The sequence below is a fragment of the Coffea eugenioides genome, chromosome 4 (genome assembly GCF_003713205.1).
Source record: "Coffea eugenioides isolate CCC68of chromosome 4, Ceug_1.0, whole genome shotgun sequence".
Lineage (NCBI taxonomy): Eukaryota > Viridiplantae > Streptophyta > Magnoliopsida > Gentianales > Rubiaceae > Coffea > Coffea eugenioides.
Window position 1 is genome coordinate 4,825,710 of NC_040038.1, and position 18,052 is coordinate 4,843,761.

At 35.4% G+C, this 18,052-nt stretch overlaps 2 protein-coding genes across 4 annotated transcripts; both read left to right on the forward strand.

Moving 5' to 3' along the window:
• Positions 1–1,201: 1,201 nt before the first annotated feature.
• Positions 1,202–17,766, forward strand: LOC113768662 (replication protein A 70 kDa DNA-binding subunit B-like). 3 transcript variants are annotated; one of them, XM_027313107.1, is made up of 13 exons: positions 1,202–1,726; positions 1,914–2,037; positions 2,136–2,179; positions 5,478–5,527; positions 11,874–12,029; positions 14,351–14,621; positions 14,725–14,812; positions 14,906–15,030; positions 15,159–15,237; positions 15,325–15,457; positions 15,560–15,717; positions 15,790–15,910; positions 17,075–17,766. In XM_027313107.1, the coding sequence occupies exons 5-13, from the start codon at positions 11,880–11,882 to the stop codon at positions 17,528–17,530; spliced, it is 1,581 nt and encodes a 526-aa protein (XP_027168908.1). In that variant the 5' UTR covers positions 1,202–1,726; positions 1,914–2,037; positions 2,136–2,179; positions 5,478–5,527; positions 11,874–11,879; the 3' UTR covers positions 17,531–17,766. The 3 variants fall into 3 exon arrangements, with proteins under 3 accessions (XP_027168908.1, XP_027168911.1, XP_027168909.1); XM_027313110.1 differs by having other exon boundaries at positions 17,113–17,228; XM_027313108.1 differs by lacking the exon at positions 5,478–5,527.
• LOC113767952 lies at positions 6,177–11,771 on the forward strand. Its single transcript, XM_027312158.1, has 3 exons — positions 6,177–6,765; positions 7,425–8,248; positions 8,391–11,771. Exons 1-3 carry the CDS (start codon positions 6,177–6,179, stop codon positions 11,769–11,771), a joined length of 4,794 nt encoding a protein of 1,597 aa, XP_027167959.1.
• Positions 17,767–18,052: the final 286 nt, after the last annotated feature.

Below are 18,052 nucleotides of genomic sequence, written 5' to 3' on the forward strand. Positions count from 1 at the left end.
AAAGTACCCCTATCAATAATAATTCTTTTAATTTTCATTTTTCTTTCTGGGACTTTTTTCTTTTCTTTAATCAAACTTTTTATGCCTATTTGCAGTTTAATCTTCCGCATAATCATGGTTTAATGATCATTTATAACTAGAGTTATAGGCTCTTTAATTTGTGCTATCCTAGATTGCCCAACCACCATGGCACATTCATTTTTTCTATGGTTTGAATTACTATTTTTTTTTTGGAGTTTTTGTACAAAAAATTGTATTATAATGATTTGATGTATATGAAATTAAAAGATTATTAAGAAATGTGTTCACGAAAAACGTTAAAATTTAGCTATACTAAACTATTTTCATTGGATTGATTGATTTCTTAATAAACCCCGTTCATATTTTTGTCTCTTTTTTCTTTTTCGGTTGATAGTTGGATGACACTTCTCATCATTTTATTATTATATGACGAATTTAAGTAAGAGCAACCATTTCCTTTTGCTTGTGTTGGGGGACGGAGGCAAGGCAAAGTGGTGAGGACAGAATGTTGAAGCCAATGAAAACTTGCTCTAAATTCTTCTCATAGTAAAATACATTAAGCCTTTAATAAAGCTTCAAAGCCTTCATTTCTTTAAATTTATTAGTTATATAGCTTTTCTTTTTCTTGTTAACAATTGTGCAGTCTCAACGTTGTCTCTCTTTTTTCTTTTTTCTTGGATGTAATAGCGCATCTTTTGTGGTTAATTGACTATCCAATAGAACCTCTAATATATAGGCTTAAATATGTGTTTGATTTACATACACTGACTTGTTTGCATTATCAATACATTTTTTCATCACATTTTTATTTCACATATATCACATAAAAAAAGTGCTACTGTCTTTTTTTAAAAAAATAATCCCAAATAATCTCCTATCCAAACACACATATAATATTCAGCAGCACTTGACAGTATTTAATTAGTTGATACACTTATTGGTACTAAAAAATTAGGTATACCTACAACTGAAGTGCTTGTTGACCAATTATATAGCTATAACATCTACCTTGTATATAAGAAAACAACTTTCCTTTCCTCTTGCCACGTGGATTCTTAATTTTCTGACAAGTGGCAAGATTGAGTATTTCTTGCAAATTATCTAAAGCTTCTCTTGTCTATTTCTTTTCATTCTTTTGCTATTGCACCGTTCTTTCCTCAAATTGCACTGAAGCCTTTTCCTGCTCTGTCTACCACGCGCCTATTCTGAGCAAAATTCAGCACAGCTATTCTGAGCAGTCCAATCCCAACCGGCTGTGCGACCGAACCCTTCAGGTCATCACCACTCTTCAAGTCTTCTATTCCTTTTCTTCTTTTGCCATTGCTCTGTCTCTTTCCCTAATTGCCTATCCTGAGCAAGCCCGCTTCCAGCCGCCTGTGCTACCAAACCCATCAGTCAACAACCCTCTTCAACAACCCAATTCCATGATTTGGGCGATGGGTTTTGTGACTGCCTTCTTTAAGCCAGCAGGTCAACTGCTACTCCTGCAGGCGCTCGATATGCTGGTCATTCACGTGGTCTTTGTACTTGAGAGCAGGAGAATTGGGCGCAGGTGAACTGCTTTGCTTACACTGCCCGTTTTTCCCTCTTTCTCTAATATCCAATTAACCCGTTTCTGTATCAATTTCGTTTCATGTTGCCGAATTGTTGGAGCCTCACGTGATAATTGTACTTCAAAGGAGTGAAATGGGGAACTTTTTGTTAGGTATGCCATTCTATTCTGATCAGCTTTGGTATTCAATTTTCCGCCCAAATTATGCTTTCTATTCAACCTTCATCATCCGTATGATTACGATTAGAAATATCTGCTTGGATGTGATTTTTCCCTTATTCCAGTTATGATAAGAAATAAGAAATAGGTTTCCTATTCACTTAGCCTGTACCTTTTCCAGTGGCTGACGAAATCAAAAAAATGGGATGGACGTATTTATCAGTGCATCGTGCTGGCTTCGCTGCCTTGTGGACTGCAAGAAGAAGCCTCCGAGCCTTTACGCCTTGTTCTTTGGAGTCTCTCTGGTGAGAAAAAAACTCCCCCTTTTTTTTGCCAAATTTTCCTCTTATGAATAGCTCGCACAGTAATAAATTCTAATATACACATATGTTTCGATTCATAGGTTCTTTTTGCTGCGGTTCCTTCGAGGAATCTTTTAGCTTGGAGGTCAGTTTGTTGTTTTCCTTCAATCTATCACCATCTTTTCTTTATTTAAGTGCCTGTATTTTCATAAGTGAAATTTCACCTTTCCCTCTTCTTTTTAGTAGTTTTCCTTCAGTTTCTGCTTCATTTATTTTAAGTTTATTGGTGCTATTTGTTTTGTGTCATCCTTTATGAAACAAACGATTGCTTATTTGAGCAGGTGATTTTGTTAATTTGAAATATTTGATTAAAAATCTTTCTTATAGACATGGGCTTACAAAAATATTGCTGGGTAACAGTTTAAATGGTGAATATTGGGTTGTAAAGGATGAATTATAGGTTGTGTGGAATAGTTGATTGTATGCTATCTTTATCATATTCTGCCCTTAAACTGTGCCGTAGTTAATTCAATCTGGCCAGCTTTAAAGATTGAAGTTCCAATTAATTCAAGCTGGCCAGCTTTAAAGGTTGAAGTACCAAGTTCACTATTTCCCTTGTGAAGAGCATATGCATGCTATAAATCAACACAAAGGACATCAGGTTGAACCCCTTGTTTGGGTAAGCCTGTGTACAAGAGAAATTGATGGGTGACGTAAATCTCATATTGTTGCCTAAGAACAGTTATTTGAGCATAATATTGTGTCCAAAGTTATTTAATGTGGTCTAGAAATCATAACTTTTCTATCCAAAGCACTATTGTACTTGTCATTACCATAGCCTTCTGTAACAAGTTCAATATTAACAATATTTGAAATTTAATAACATTCACAAGAAGTACATATGGATGGACAAACTTGGAAGAGTAACTGAGCTTCAAGGGTCAATTACTCTGCTTAGATTTTTGTACGAACTAAAGAATAGAAAAGACACATTTTAATTATTTCCAATACACTCGATGGAACCTTGCAAGCTTTCAAATTTTTCCTGATGAATTCCGATTCTATAAATACAATGAGAAAATTCTGAATTTATTGCAAATGTTCATTATCATGGTAATCATCCAATTTTATTCTTTTTTGTAGTATATAATTATATATATTTTAATTAGCTTTGCCAAAAAATTGGGAATCAATAAAACTTGCTTGGTGCTTTGCGGATAGTTGATATAATCTACTGTGGTCTTTTTCTAAAACTATTTTTAAATTTTTATGGCTCTTAACTATTTTAAAATTTTTTTCCATAAAACTGTTTTTGTGCAAATACAATAAAAAAGTATTGCTACTCAATTATCAAGTTGAAAATATGCGTATCCACGTTCCATGTAAACTGTCAAACATAAAATGGCCTTGTGTCTTTCTTGCTTATGTTGTTTGGTACAATGTTGTCGGCTTCTTATTAGACTCTTGAATTTTTAGCTTTTCTGGATATCATTTTTGAATCTTGACTTCATTTTCACTACTAATATTCGATAGGGTTAACTGCTCCATCATACACTAACATTTTCTGATGATTTTATTAGGTTTTTCAACTTTAAAATTCTCCATTTGACTCCTATATATTTCAACACAAATAAATGCAGTGTTTCAAACTTTCTGTGGGAAATCAATAGCTTCTCTTCCTGGAATCATTTTCACAGTTTGACCCAAAGCTTCAACGCAAACACTAATCTGCCATTAAAATTTTAGCTAAGATTTCAGCTTGACTCTAATGTATAATCTTAAGGTAGTTAGAGTAAGCAAAAGCTCTTGAAAATGTCAAGTCATATTAGACAACAGGCATTCATTATGTCTATGACAGCTTGATTATCTCAAGCTTAGATTTTTTTTGGCATATAATGAGTGTCCTATTGGTTTGCATATAATGAATAGACTAAATAACAAATTATTGCTCAGAATTAAAAGCTGTTCACCCATTTGCTGATGTTATTCTAGGTAACTGAGCTGTCCTATTGGTTTGCATATAATGAGTATTCTATCAAATAGTCAAATTGCTATATACACACTAGAAAAAAGATTGTAGTGATGGACATCAATAACAGATTTTATGCACCAAAGTCATTTCCAACCTCCTGGTACTGATGCTCTGGTCTTTAATCACAATGAAGCTATACAGACTCTAAGTTAGTTTTTCTTACAATACACATGTCTGCTATATGTGACCTGTTGTTGTTCTAAATGAGGAATGGGAGTGCTTATCTATTTTTAAGATAACATTAAGCTGGCCAACCTTTTTTAGTGATCTAAATGCCTATTGGTTAAGCAGCTTAAGACTTTGTACTTCTTGTTTCTAATTGCTTACTTAGTGTGTTCCTTGTTTGCTGTTTCGTTTAGGCTAGACTTGTCTGGGGCAATGAAAAGCTCAATGGTTATTTTTAAAGGATATTGTATGTAGGCCATTCTTCGTCTGTTATTCATTGTAGTCTTTTTACTCAAAGCTCATTCACTCATTTATATGCCTATCAGTTCAACATCTTAGGTTATTGTGCCTGTTTTATCCCAAGTATATACACTCTATTTTTTTGCTTGAAATTGCAGAAGTATGTGTAAATATATATGTTAATCTTATCTAGATGTATCATTGGGTCCCCTAATAGCATTAATTTGACTACCATTCGAGCTGAATCGGGAAGAAAACAAATTGCAGTAGGATGTAGTTCTTGCATTGAGGAGTTGGCTGCTTTTAATCATTCGTGTATTTGACAAAGGTGAAAGTGCCACTTATGGGAGTCGGTCTTGCCTTTGTGGACTAAATGGATTTCTTAAGGTCATAAAGCTGCAATACACATTTCTGATTTTGATCTCCTTTGGTGTAATGAACATACTTTAATGTACTTTTCAAACTTGTTTCTGTGCCTTGGAGAGTAAAGTACATTTTCTTATCTTTATAACTGGACTTCATTAATTGATACCTTCTCTAACTTTGAAGCTGCTCTCTATTTGTTTTCTGTTCTTATTTTCCATATTTCTTTAGTAACTTATCTTTTTTCCCCTCTCCAGAATTACCACTTAATATGGGGACATGGACAATAATCATTTTATCAGCAATTTAAATAAATTACAGTAATGGATGCTAATCCCAGTTCCCAGACATCATCAACTTATAACCCATACTTGGAACATCTTAATGTATCTAAACTGATTGTACAAGTAATTTTGGAATGAAAACTTCAATTTCTTTGTGAATCATGGAAGGGTGATATGTAAACTTGAAAACTTTTGTTACCGTTAACTGATTACAACTTTATAGCTCAACAGCTCATATAGCAAACTAATGCAAGCATTATCATTTACTGTTTTTCTTTGCCCCCTTTTGTCTATGTTCTTTCCCTGATATTTCTTTTTTCCTGTGTTTTGTTGCCTGGATAATCTACACCTCATCCTAGGTGCAAAGCTTTTTGCATTTCCCTATCTGATTTATCGTTGCTGTTACCAGGTATGCCTAATGCTTCAGCCTGACTTTTACACAAAAAAACCTGTTGTTAGCTGTATTGTCTCCTTAGTTCATGTTTTTTTATGCTTTTGCTATTAGACTTTGGTGGCTCTATATGCTCAACTCCTTTAACCTCTGCTTAGTCGTATGTCCAGTTGGTTTTACATTTATTCTGTAGTTGCTTTCTGTTTATTTGATTGTTTAATATTGTTTGCGTAAGAGTATACAAACAACCGTATAATATAGAGCAATTATATGATTGACTAAATTGTGATTGAGATATCTGATAGTCAGTCATTACATTAGAGAAGTTCCATTAGCTATTTTATCATATCTGCCTTCATGGACTAGCATCCTTCTTTTCTTATATTTTGTCACAAACGAGGCTTCTGAAATGCTACTGGTTTTCCTCCATTTGAGGTGACTCAAAAATATGGATAAAATTAGTTATAGAAAACAAGCTATTCAAAGATGGAGGCAAAAACGGTTAGATAGGCTGTCGCGACTTCGTGGCTCGGGACCCTCAACTGTAATTAATGTTCCTCACTTGCTTCCTATAAGGGCAAATAACAGCCAACTATCTATGAGTAGATCACTTCCATTTCTACAAAATCAATTTCTTGCTATAAGAAATAATGGAAGCCAAAAAAATATGGGATATAGAAGCAAAAAATCCCAGAGAGATGGCTTGCTTCACTCCATATCTCTGGAATCACATCAGCCATTTCTTCTTAGACGCCCGAACGTCCATTCTATCCTGCCTGCCAATTCAAATGACACAGAAACATCCATGAATATGTCATTTAGATTTGCAGCACTTGAGCCTTCCAGTATAGCCTATAACAAAGAGGATCATCTTACATTAGAACCTGATATATCTCAGATGCATTGTATGCATGAAACAGAGCAAATAGAAGCTGAAAATGCTAGCTGCTCTAGGTTTGTGACTTACCCTATTGAGTCTGGTATGCCTCATCCTGTGAACCCAGCTACTTTGCTGTTTGCAAGTTCAAATATGGTGCATTCAATTGTCAATGCGCCATCTGAACTCTTGGCAACAAAAAATCCTGTTGCAGCAAATAATAGAAGGCAAAGATCTGAGATACTAAAACATAAAAGGTGCCAAGAAAAAAAGACATCTAAAAGTTCACCTACCAAACCTCAACTTCCTCTTCCTTCAGTTGTTGTCATCCCTGCAGTGGATACTGTGCAATCAGAATCAATTCAATATGAATCTACAGGTGCTTGCCTTAATCCCCTCCATTAATATGCTATTAAAGTCAAACCAGCTCATATCATTATTTTCACTAATTTCGGCATATTTTCCAAGTTAACCATTTTAAACTTTTGAAAAAGTATATGCCTTCTCTTCACTGTCAACCAAAATAGGTCCGTAACATTAAAAATATTATGTGATTTTATTTTAAACTCGTTTTGCCTTTTAAAGCCTTTTTTTATAAATTCCAGCTTCCTATGCCTTCAATCTTAGAATTAAATTAATTACTCTAACTTATCATTCTATAAACTATAAAATTAATTTTATACATTTTTCGTTAATTTTTCACATTTAGAACAATTCACCTGGCTACTGGAATGATCATCCTTTTACAAACAGTGTTTTCCAGCCCTTTAGTTTACCATGAAAAAATTTTAACCTTAGCTAAGCCTTTCGCATAAACATAGACTTTTAACCTACTACACCCCTTAGCGCTTTTGTTTAACTTATACCATATTCTATCCAGTTTCGGTAGCAAACACTGAAGGAATAGATAGAGGCATACTCCAATCAAACCAAGTAAAGCCTAAGAGAAGGCGTGCAGGTTTTGTAAACTTTTTAATGTCTTACTAGCTTTAGTTTTTTAATTTCTGCTTCCCTGCATTGCACAAAATGAATAACTAGATATCTTTTCCTTGTCGATTATAGCAAGAACGCCAAAAATAGGTCGGGAGGTCTTAAATCACATTCCTACTGCTGCTGATCTGCTTCCTCGCCAACGCAACTGTCCCCATTGTAGTGCAAAAAAATTTGCTCATGAAACAGCAAATTTTTGTTGTTCTAATGGGGATGTTATTTTAGCTAGCAATTCAATCCCAACTGTTCTAAAAGAACTCCTTACGTCATCATCTGAGGAAGCTCAACTGTTTAGGACCTGTATTAGAACAATTAATAACACATTTGCTTTCACTTCCTTTGGAGTAAAATGTGATAAAAATTTGGCTAAGAGAAATAAAGGCATTTATACTTTTAAAGTGCAAGGTCAGGTCTATCATTTCATCAATGATTTAGAGACCTCAAAAAATTTGCAGTTCTATTTTCATGACAGTGAAAATGAATTAGCAAATCGCTTAGATGCCTACCCAAGATTAACTGAGAGTATTCTCCAAAAAACCATGAATCTCATGCAGCAAAATCCCTATGCTAGATTCTTTCGCGGCTTGAGAGAGGTTCATAACCTTGATACTTATCACATTGTTTTACGAACACACCCCGGTTTGGACCAAAGAGTATTCAATAAGCCTACAGTGTCCCAAGTTGCTGCTTTATGGGTAGAAGGAGAAGAAAATGGAGAAACAAGCCGTCGAGATATTCGAGTGTACACCCATGGTGGCCATTCACACAATATCCAATATTACTATGGCTGTTATGACCCTCTCCAGTACCCTCTTTTGCTTCCTTTTGGTGAATCTGGTTGGCATCAAGGAATTAAGAAACAAGGCAAAAAGGTGCACAAAAAAAAAAACTAGGAAAAGGGATGCTCAAATTTCTATTTCTCCAATGAATGCTTCTACTGCTGAAGAGTTAATACAAATGGAATAAGACTGTAAGTAGAATAAATCTTTTTCACCTGTATTCTATTAATTTTAGCATGCCAGCCTCATTAACCTTTTTTCTAAATTCTTTCAACCAGTAATGGCAGGAATAGACGGCGATCCTGATTTCGTTTCCATCCGTGAATACTATGCCTATAAATTACAAATGAGAAATGATGATGAATCTTTTTTATTGCACTTTGGTAGGCTATTTCAGCAATATGTTGTTGATATGTATGTTAAACTTGAATCACAAAGATTAGATTATTTGAGAACCCAGCAAGAAGAATTTAGAAAAGAGTTCTTACAAGGTATAGTAGACTCAATAGGTACTGGTGAAGTCCAGGCAGCCAATGTCGGTCAAAAAGTATTTTTACCAGCTAGCTTTATTGGAGGACCTAGAAATATGAGAAGAAAATACATATATGCAATGACTTTGGTCCAAAAATTTGGCAAGCCGGATATATTCTTGACCATGACTTGCAATCCCAATTGGCCGGAAATAAAAGAACATTTACTGCCGACAGAGGAAGCCCAAAATCGACCAGATTTGGTTGTAAGGGTCTTTCGTGCAAAACTAGAAGAATTAAAGAATGAACTTTTGAAGAAAAATATTTTTGGAGAAGTGGCAGCCTATACATATGTGATAGAATTTCAAAAAAGAGGCCTGCCACATGTTCATTTTCTTTTAATCTTAAAGCCTCAGCACAAAATGTTTATCCCTGATGAATATGATAAAATTGTCAGTGCAGAAATTCCAGATAAAACAAAATATCCGCACCTGTATAGAATGGTTAAAAAACACATGATGCACGGCCCTTGTGGTGTGTTGAACCCATCAAATGTTTGCATGACTAAGCATGGCTGCTGCAAAAATTCTTATCCAAAAGAGTTTTCTGAGCAGACAATTCAGACGCTAGATTCCTATCCAAAATACCGAAGAAGAAACAATGGTGTTAAAATTAAAGTCAGAAAACAAAAACTTGATAATACATGGGTTGTTCCTCATAATGCATATTTACTTGCTAAGTTCAATTGCCACATTAATGTTGAGATCTGCTCAACAATTCAGGCTGTCAAATATATTTACAAGTATATCTGCAAAGGACATGATCGAATCAGTTTCCATATCAATTCTGATAATCCAAACAATCAGATTGATGAAATTCAGCAATATCAGGCAGCTCGGTGGGTTTCCCCACCTGAAGCTGTTTGGAGACTATTTCGATTTTCCATGGGAGAAATTAAACCAGCTATCATTCACCTTCAATTGCATCTTCCAAATTTTCAGCCAATTCACTTCAAGAAGCATGAAAATTTAAATAACATAGTCAAAAATCCAAGAAATAGGAAGACAATGTTGACTGAATTTTTCTATATGAATAGAACAGATTCAGTTGCACAAGAACTAAATTGCACATACGCTCAATTTCCAGACCATTTTGTCTGGTTAGCTGATGAAAAACGCTGGAAAATTAGAGATAGGGGAGATTCTATAGGCCGAATAAATACAGCTCATCCATCTGAGGGAGAAAGATATTACCTTAGACTTCTTTTGTCTAAAGTTCGTGCTCCAAAGTCTTTTGAAGACTTAATGACTCACAATGGAGTGCAAGTTACCACCTTTCGTGAGGCTGCTCTCTTGCGTGGCCTACTTGAGGATGATAATAGCCAGGAATTTTGTCTACAAGAAGCGTCTCTCTTTCATATGCCTTATGAAATGAGACGACTTTTTGCTACGCTATTAGTTTATTCCAGTCCTAATGACCCCAAACAGCTATGGACAAAATTTGAATCTGTCATGTCCGAAGATTTCATGAGAAATACTGAATTGTCTCCTAGAGAAATCAAACGAAAAGTTTTAGAGCAAATAAATGGTTTTCTACAGTCAATGGGAAAAAATATAGCTTCATTTGGCTTACTTCCTAATAATTTCTCATTCTCAGATGTAGACAACCAAACAAGAGATGTATTGGCTAAAAAAAGCATAAGAGTTCTTGAAGAGGACTTAAATGCGATTTCTTTGCTTAATCAGAACCAACGGCATGCATTTGAAGCTATATCTAAAAGAGTTTATGAAAATAAGAGTGGTGCATTTTTTGTTGATGGCCCTGGTGGAACTGGAAAATCTTTTCTTTATAGAGCGTTGTTAGCTGATATTAGATCAAAGGGCTATATAGCATTAGCGACAGCCACATCAGGTATTGCTGCATCAATACTGCCTGGAGGTAGAACCGCTCACTCTCGGTTTAAAATACCAATTGATACCTCAGAGGGCAGAGCATGCAAAATTAGTAAACAAAGCAGTTTGGCAAGTATGATTAAGGAATGCAAATTAATTATTTGGGATGAGGCTCCAATGTGCAAGAGATCTGCGATTGAAGCTTTAAATGATTTTCTTAGAGATCTTATGAATTCAGATAAGATCTTTGGTGGGAAAGTAATTGTTCTTGGGGGTGATTTCAGGCAAACCTTACCAGTGGTTCGTAAGGGAAGCCAATCTGAAACCATTGCTGCTTCTTTGATTAATTCCCCTATCTGGCCAGCTCTTGAAAAATTAGAGCTCACACAAAACATGAGGGCTCGATTTGATCCCTCATTCACTGATTACTTATTAAGGGTAGGTGATGGCACTAACCAAGCTGAAGATGACAGTCTCATACACCTGCCTTCTTCTATTTTGGTTAGCAACGGTTCACAGAATGCATCACTACATGATCTGATAGATGTGGTTTATCCTCACATTCATTATAGATCCGAAAATCCTGCCTTGCCATTAAATCGAGCAATCCTCACCACAAAGAATCATTTTGTGGATGAAGTGAATGATATCTTAATTGATAAATTTCCAGGTACAGCAGTAGAATATCTGAGTTTCGATCGAGCTTTGAATCCAAACAACCAAGTTCAATATGAAGATTTTTTAAACTCCTTATCTCCCAGTGGCCTTCCACCCTATAAACTAATCTTGAAACCTGGTGTTCCTGTGATATTGCTTAGAAACCTCGACCCTACTGAGGGTCTTTGCAATGGAACAAGATTAATTTGTAAAAGTTTGAGCAAACATGTCATTCATGCTCAAATAGCTGTAGGAGATTTTGCTGGCAAAGATGTCTTCATCCATAGAATTCCCTTACAACCTCCAACTAATGAACAATATCCTATTCCATATACAAGGACTCAGTTTCCAATTCGCTTATGCTTTGCCATGACAATAAACAAAGCTCAAGGACAAACGCTTGATTATGTTGGTATCTATTTGAAGGAACCAGTGTTTTCCCACGGGCAGCTCTATGTTGCATTATCGCGAGCAAGAACTGCTTCTCAAGTGAAAGTGCTCATTAAACCTCCATTTTTTGACAAGCCTAGAACAGACCAGACAAAAAATATTGTATTTAGAGAAGTTCTTGAAACTTCTCGCATAGCTGCCAAGTAATTATGTTGTTTTAGGATTCAGTTCCAGTTTTCTTGAATGTTCCAGAATTTCTTCTCTTTTAACTTACAAACTGATTATGTGTCTTTCTTATTTATATTATAGATAACAATGGCAAGGAGATGTCTATCAGTGCATGAAGTCCACGACAAGATGAGAAGGTGGACAGTGCTTGTGCAAGTTGTGGAGAAATCGCATGTGTTAACCAGTAACGGATCACCGCCTATCAGATTTCAGCGTCTCGTGTTAACAGATTCTGAGGTAATATAAGCTGAAACTAATTTTAGCAATTTAACATTTCCTAAATCATCAACATGTCCAGATTATTAATTATCCTCTGTGCAATTTAATTTCAGGCCGATTACTTTTTAATATTGCTTTCTTTTTATGTTTCTTGGGTAATATTGTTCCGTTGGAACTTAAAATACCAATGCTTGCAAAGTGACTATAGTGAAATTCTGATTTAACTTACATGATTCTACCCTATAATATTACAAGGTTTATAATTAACCAATGATATATGTCTAATCAGTATAACTTTCTGTATGGGAGATCATATATAGTGATTTGAAAATGTTACAGCTTGGATGCATTTGAGTGCCTCAATGTGCATTCAATGACTAAAACAAAGTACAGAAGACTTACGGAAATGATTTATAGCAAAAAAGGAAAACACAGCTCTAATACCCCAAAACCATCTCATTTCCATTCTGGCTACTTTTTTTTTTTGATAGAATTGAATGTGTAGCCGTGCAGCCTATACCAAGTCAGCATACCAGCCATCTTATCCCTGTTTTTCCGCGTTTTGCTTCTTTGGCTGGATGTTTTTGAAGACTTTGATCTTTGATAGGAGTACTTCCATCTCATCTTCCCTTTTTAATCGCACCTAATCTGTCCTGATTTCCAGGAAAATTTTATCCCTTACCTTTTATCTATATTTGCACGTCTCTTTCTGTAATCACACTCTCGCTCTAACCTTCGCTCATTCTGGTTTTGCCTTTTTTTTCCCTCTTGATTCGGTATGTACAATTTCATATGGAAGTACAATTTTTTGTTATTTCCTTTTTGCTTTGAACATTTGTTTTTTCTTCTTTTTGGTTGGACTATAGTGTTGATTTTTTTGTTGGATTTTCACGGCAGATGAAGATCAGCAATAGGTGAATTTATTTTATTCTCATTTATCACTTTTCTCTAATCAAATAGATGGTGATGATAGGAAAGGATTTGGTTCAACAATCATTGCATCTCTTTTTTTCAGTTTCTCTAATTCCATAGGTAGAGGAATTTTAGTCCAATCTACTCATTTCATTTTTCAGTTTCCCTAATTTCATAGGTCGAGGAACTTTGGTCCAATCTACTGGCTTTTGCAACGTGTTCACTACTACTGTGAACACGTTTTTAAAAATCCAACAAAGGATGTAAAACAAAAGGGAAAAAAAAGGTAGGTATTGCGACTACAAAATGCTGATTCTGATCTAAATCAGTTAGGTGCATCATCTCATTTCTGTCATAAAACATTAAGAAGGAAAGAGATATTCACCCAATCCCTTCAAACTCTCCATCTTCTCCTATACAGACAAGAATCAAACTTAAATTACGAAGCCAATTTGGTCAAAGTATCACTGCTGCCAAAATACTTAAATGTTCTAAATGCAGTAATTTAATCTATCTCTCGAGTTTTGCAGGTCATTAGACTATTTATATTGTGGTTAGGTTTCATTAGGAAGGACAAACTCCCGTACCAAAGCACAGCAGACAGTATTTGCCAATATTGAAAATATATAGGAGGGAAAGCAACTCACAAATAAGGAAAAGTTCAAAGAGTACCCTGATTACTTCGTTAGTTCAACTTATAGATATAGGCAACAGCACCTGCAATGCATTTGGGCCACAAAAAAAAGGGAAAAAATGAATGGGAGCATTAGAGCATAGATTATAGACATAGGCTCTGTATATCCAAGTTTTTGCATGTTAGTTTTGTTGCCCTTTTTTGCTTGTCAATTGCTAATACATATGGTACTTTCTTTGAACCCGAAAATCTTAGATTCAGTTTACTTTATTAAACACATTGTACAAGTAGAGGACAATTGGTCTCGTAATCCTCTTAATAAATTGGGTGAACTAAACACCACAAGGTTGAAAAAAGATGTAGTTGCTACTAACGTGACCAATAGCTGCTAAAGTATCTATACAGAAAGCGTTTTAGATTTTTGCTACTTCAATGCTTTCGAAGAGTCCCGCGTTTTCTCCTGTTACATATCCCTGGATCTGAAATACTTTTTTTCCCTTTAAGGAAAATTGAGGCAAACGATAGCAGTCTCTTGATAACATTAATTGATAGCAATCTATTGTCAAATCCTGTTCTGGTTTTTCTACCATTTTCCTTCATATATGTCTCTGGTTATTCTTAGTGATTTGCTTCTTGCAACTCAAACATTGCTGTTATATGTTTTCTTCCCCCTCTCCCTCCTTCAAAAAAAAAAAAAAACCTCTGCATACTTGCTGTTGTATGTTTCTCGCCTTGAGTGTTGTACTTCAGCCTTTTGGTTAGTATTGCTCATCTTGGTTCTTTCTGTGAACAGGGGACTATGGTTTCAGCTGTCATTTATGGAAACGACATTCGTTATTTTGCTAATCTGCTGCAACCATTCAAGCGATACTATATCACTGGTGGGACTGTCAAAAAACAGGATGCAAAGTATAAAGTTAGTGACTATCAGTTCTCATGGGTGCTTCATAACAAGACATTAGTTGAAGAGTATGTTGAGCCAAATCCACCAATGCTACCATGCACTTTTGAATTCACCAAATTTGAAGACCTTTTTAGATTTGCAGACACGGAGAACGTTCAGAGTAAGTTATATCTATGCTTTACTGTTTGAAATATAAATTCACTTTCATATTTCCTTTAGCTATTGAAACACAGCTAACCTCTTCTCTTTTGGTTTGTACTAAGATTTACAAGCTGTTGTTGTCACTGCATTTGCGACAAAGGAACAGAATAACGGGTGTACAACAAGAGACTTCATTGTTGTGAATGAAGAGTAAGTTATATAGACCTTACTTTTAATATTCCTATTCAATGCATAAAACTGTTCCATTCACATTTTTCCCCATTTTTCCTCTTCTTTGTAAAGGAAAAAGCCAATGCTTCTTACTCTTTGGAATGAGTTCGAACAAAATCAGGGAACACAGCTTGCAAACAGTATTGGGAATGCCAACGTTATCATTGGCATGAAGCTGAAAATCACAACTTTTAATTGTAAGTGAAGTTAATATACTTTTAACAGCTTATACTTCAATGATAGTCATCCAGTTAGAATAACTCAGCCTATCACTGTCTTTTAAATTGCCCTATTACTTAATGATAACTATTGCTTTTATTATCAGACTTATCTCTGACAACCAAGCCTGGGAGTGGCCTTCTGATTAATCCTCCCTCTTCTGAAGCAAATGCACTCAAAGAATGGTACGCATATTCTTTGATCATTTTAGTTAAACTTTTCTAGATCCTTTTGATAAATTATAGTCTCTGTTGCATTAATTTCTTGGATAGGTATAATGCAAATAAAGAAGAAATTGCAGAATTGATACAACAAATGGCATACAAAGATTCATCTAAGCTGCTGCCACCTCCAAGTGCTGACGACATAATCAGTGTAGCCAATGCATTTAACACACTCAAAGATGTAACTTCCTTTTTGATTTATAACCTGATCTATATCTTTTAGCCATCCAAATTAATGCAAAACTCAGATACTCTTCTTTCTGTTCACAAAAACATCTATTAGGTGAAAACAGCTTGGATAACAGGAAAAATCAGTTTGTCCCCTGGACAACAAAAATTCTGGTTTGAAGCATGTGAGAACTGCCAAAAGGCTATCAATGTTGACGTAGGATGGGTTATGAGATGCCCATCTTGCAAAGAAGAGAGCAAAGTTGTAGCAAGGTAATTACCGAATTAAGTTTCCCTCTCTTTTAATGAATTAGAATATAATATTTTGTTTCCAATGTGTAATAGGACCCGAGTTGGAATTGCTGTTGATGATGGTACGGGCTCCATAAATACTGTTATCTTTGGCCCTGATGCTGAAAAGCTTATCCCATTTACAGCACTTCAACTCTGGGAAGCTCATACTGAGGTGAGCTAACAATCTTGGCAAAAAAAAAACTGCTACAAGTTTAGCTCTTGCATGATAATACAACTACCAACTTAATGCATCTTGCTTAATGTGCTTCATGTGCGATGAGCTTCATGTGCCTATATATCTGCTGCCAATTATAATTTCCTATATTTCTGCTGACTTTTCCTATACCATGTGGGCTATATTTCTGCTCGAATGGCCAGTTTCATCTTTGTTTTCCATTTTTTGGTTCTTTTTGTGTGTGATGCTCAGCCAGTTCGTTTGCCTGCTAATTTGAACTCTCATGCTTGTACCCTTTTCTATTAGTTACTGAAGCCACAAACTGTCAAATTCTTACTGTTGTGTGAGCCTAATTTATTAGGAATTTAGTTGTAAGAAACCCATAAAGCAAAAGAATGAGTGGTGATATTCAGGGAAAAACAGTGATAGCTGTCAATGTGTCCATTTTCCTAGATAACGTTCTGAGATTTGAATCCAATTGAGCTATCCTATAAATGAGATATCAAATTACCTCTTCCAGCCCCTTCTTTGCCAGATTTGATAAGTTTTAGGTAAATAAGTAAATAGAATTTTTTTGCACAATTGCAACTGTATATTTAATACTATTAGAGTTTGTGCACGATTGGACAATTAGATAATTGGCCATTCTTCGCATTACAGATCCAATCTCAATTGAATTGGAACTGCATGTCCATAATGAGTCAAATAGTTCTGCCTTCTTTTCACCAAGTCACTTTCCGTTGATACAACAACTGGAACATCTCTCCTTCAAAATGTGCTTTTGTTGGTCTATATTAATGGGCCAAATGAACGCAAAAGATTTCGGCCTTTTTAGGCCTTTACCCGAATAGAAAAAAAAGTGAGAGTTTTATTTAGTTCATTGAGGTCCAATGGTAATAACTATCGAATAATCTGATTCTTATGCTCCTTTTCTTGGGTATGAATGCTGCTCTCACCATGTAAAAGTGTCATGATTGTAGGAAACAAAAGATTATTTGCTTTTGCCATCTTTCACAGTAATTCCATAATGTCTTGGGTATAATATGTTTTGTTTCCTTCCATAACTTATGCTTGGGATCCACTTCTATTTACACAACATGAAGTTACTCAGAATTTGAATATCATTACTAATTATTTATACTTTAAAACAAAAAAATCCAGGAGCTTAACTTTTCTGCTGAACTATCATCTGCAATCAGAAAGCATGCGATTGTTTGTTTCATTCGCTACTATGAGTCAGATTATCAAGGCCAGAAGGAAGGCAAATATAATATTGTCAAGGCATACACTACTGAGGAATCAGTTCACATTCCAATGGCCATCACAACTGCAGAAACGAATGAAAAAATTCCAGACATTCATGCAACTGTCCTGCAGCCTACCACGAAAAATGAATTTTTCAGTCCATCAACCAAAAAAGTGCTTGATACCATCGCTGAATCGTCTGCTGCTGCAAACGAAGTGCTGCCTACAGTGACCACAGCAAAGAGGGCCTTGGTTTTTGGAACTGTGCCTCCCGGATTTGGTTTGAATTCTGCTGAAGCTAATACACCTACCTCGCTGTCTACCAATGCACCTGGAAGTCCCTTGAAGAGGCAGCGTGATAATGAACTCTGAACTTCCTTGAAGCCTTTTGAATTGCTGATTTTGCTAATGTTAAAGCACTTTACAGCTGCATATCTAATCTTGCATCTTTTGACATAATATTGATATCCAATAAGAAATTGTTCTTTTGTGCACCTTAATGGATCTCAATATGTGATCTTTTGTAATTGCAGCCTATGATTGTACTTTATATTAAGTATTTAGCAAGTCATCTCCTGTCTCTGTAAGACTAATTTGAACTTGAAGATATTAAGCTATTTGTGAAACTACTTTTCAATCTTTTGTCATCTTCTCTTATCTTTTGCAATGCTAATGATTTTTTTGTTTTGTTTAGTCTCATATTGTTAGCTGCATACTTGATTGGTCTTATATAGAAATATATGACAACAGATTATAGGGGGCCTAGGCTGTGCTTAGCACAGCCGATAACCTACTAGTAATAATACAAGTAGCAACAATTAGGGTGTCAGGGCGACACCTGTGACCTGATTTGTTAAATTACTTGAATGCAAGACTTGGTCCACCATGCTAGTA

Coding starts and splice junctions, on each gene's coding strand:
- LOC113767952 (XM_027312158.1), top strand. CDS start 6,177: ATGGGATATAGAAGCAAAAAATCCCAGAGAGATGGCTTGCTTCACTCC. Junction 6,766..7,424: donor AATTCAATATGAATCTACAG/GTGCTTGCCTTA, acceptor ATGAATAACTAG/ATATCTTTTCCTTGTCGATT. Junction 8,249..8,390: donor TTAAGAAACAAGGCAAAAAG/GTGCACAAAAAA, acceptor TATTAATTTTAG/CATGCCAGCCTCATTAACCT.
- LOC113768662 (XM_027313107.1), top strand. CDS start 11,880: ATGGCAAGGAGATGTCTATCAGTGCATGAAGTCCACGACAAGATGAGA. Junction 12,030..14,350: donor TCGTGTTAACAGATTCTGAG/GTAATATAAGCT, acceptor TTCTGTGAACAG/GGGACTATGGTTTCAGCTGT. Junction 15,458..15,559: donor CATTTAACACACTCAAAGAT/GTAACTTCCTTT, acceptor AACATCTATTAG/GTGAAAACAGCTTGGATAAC.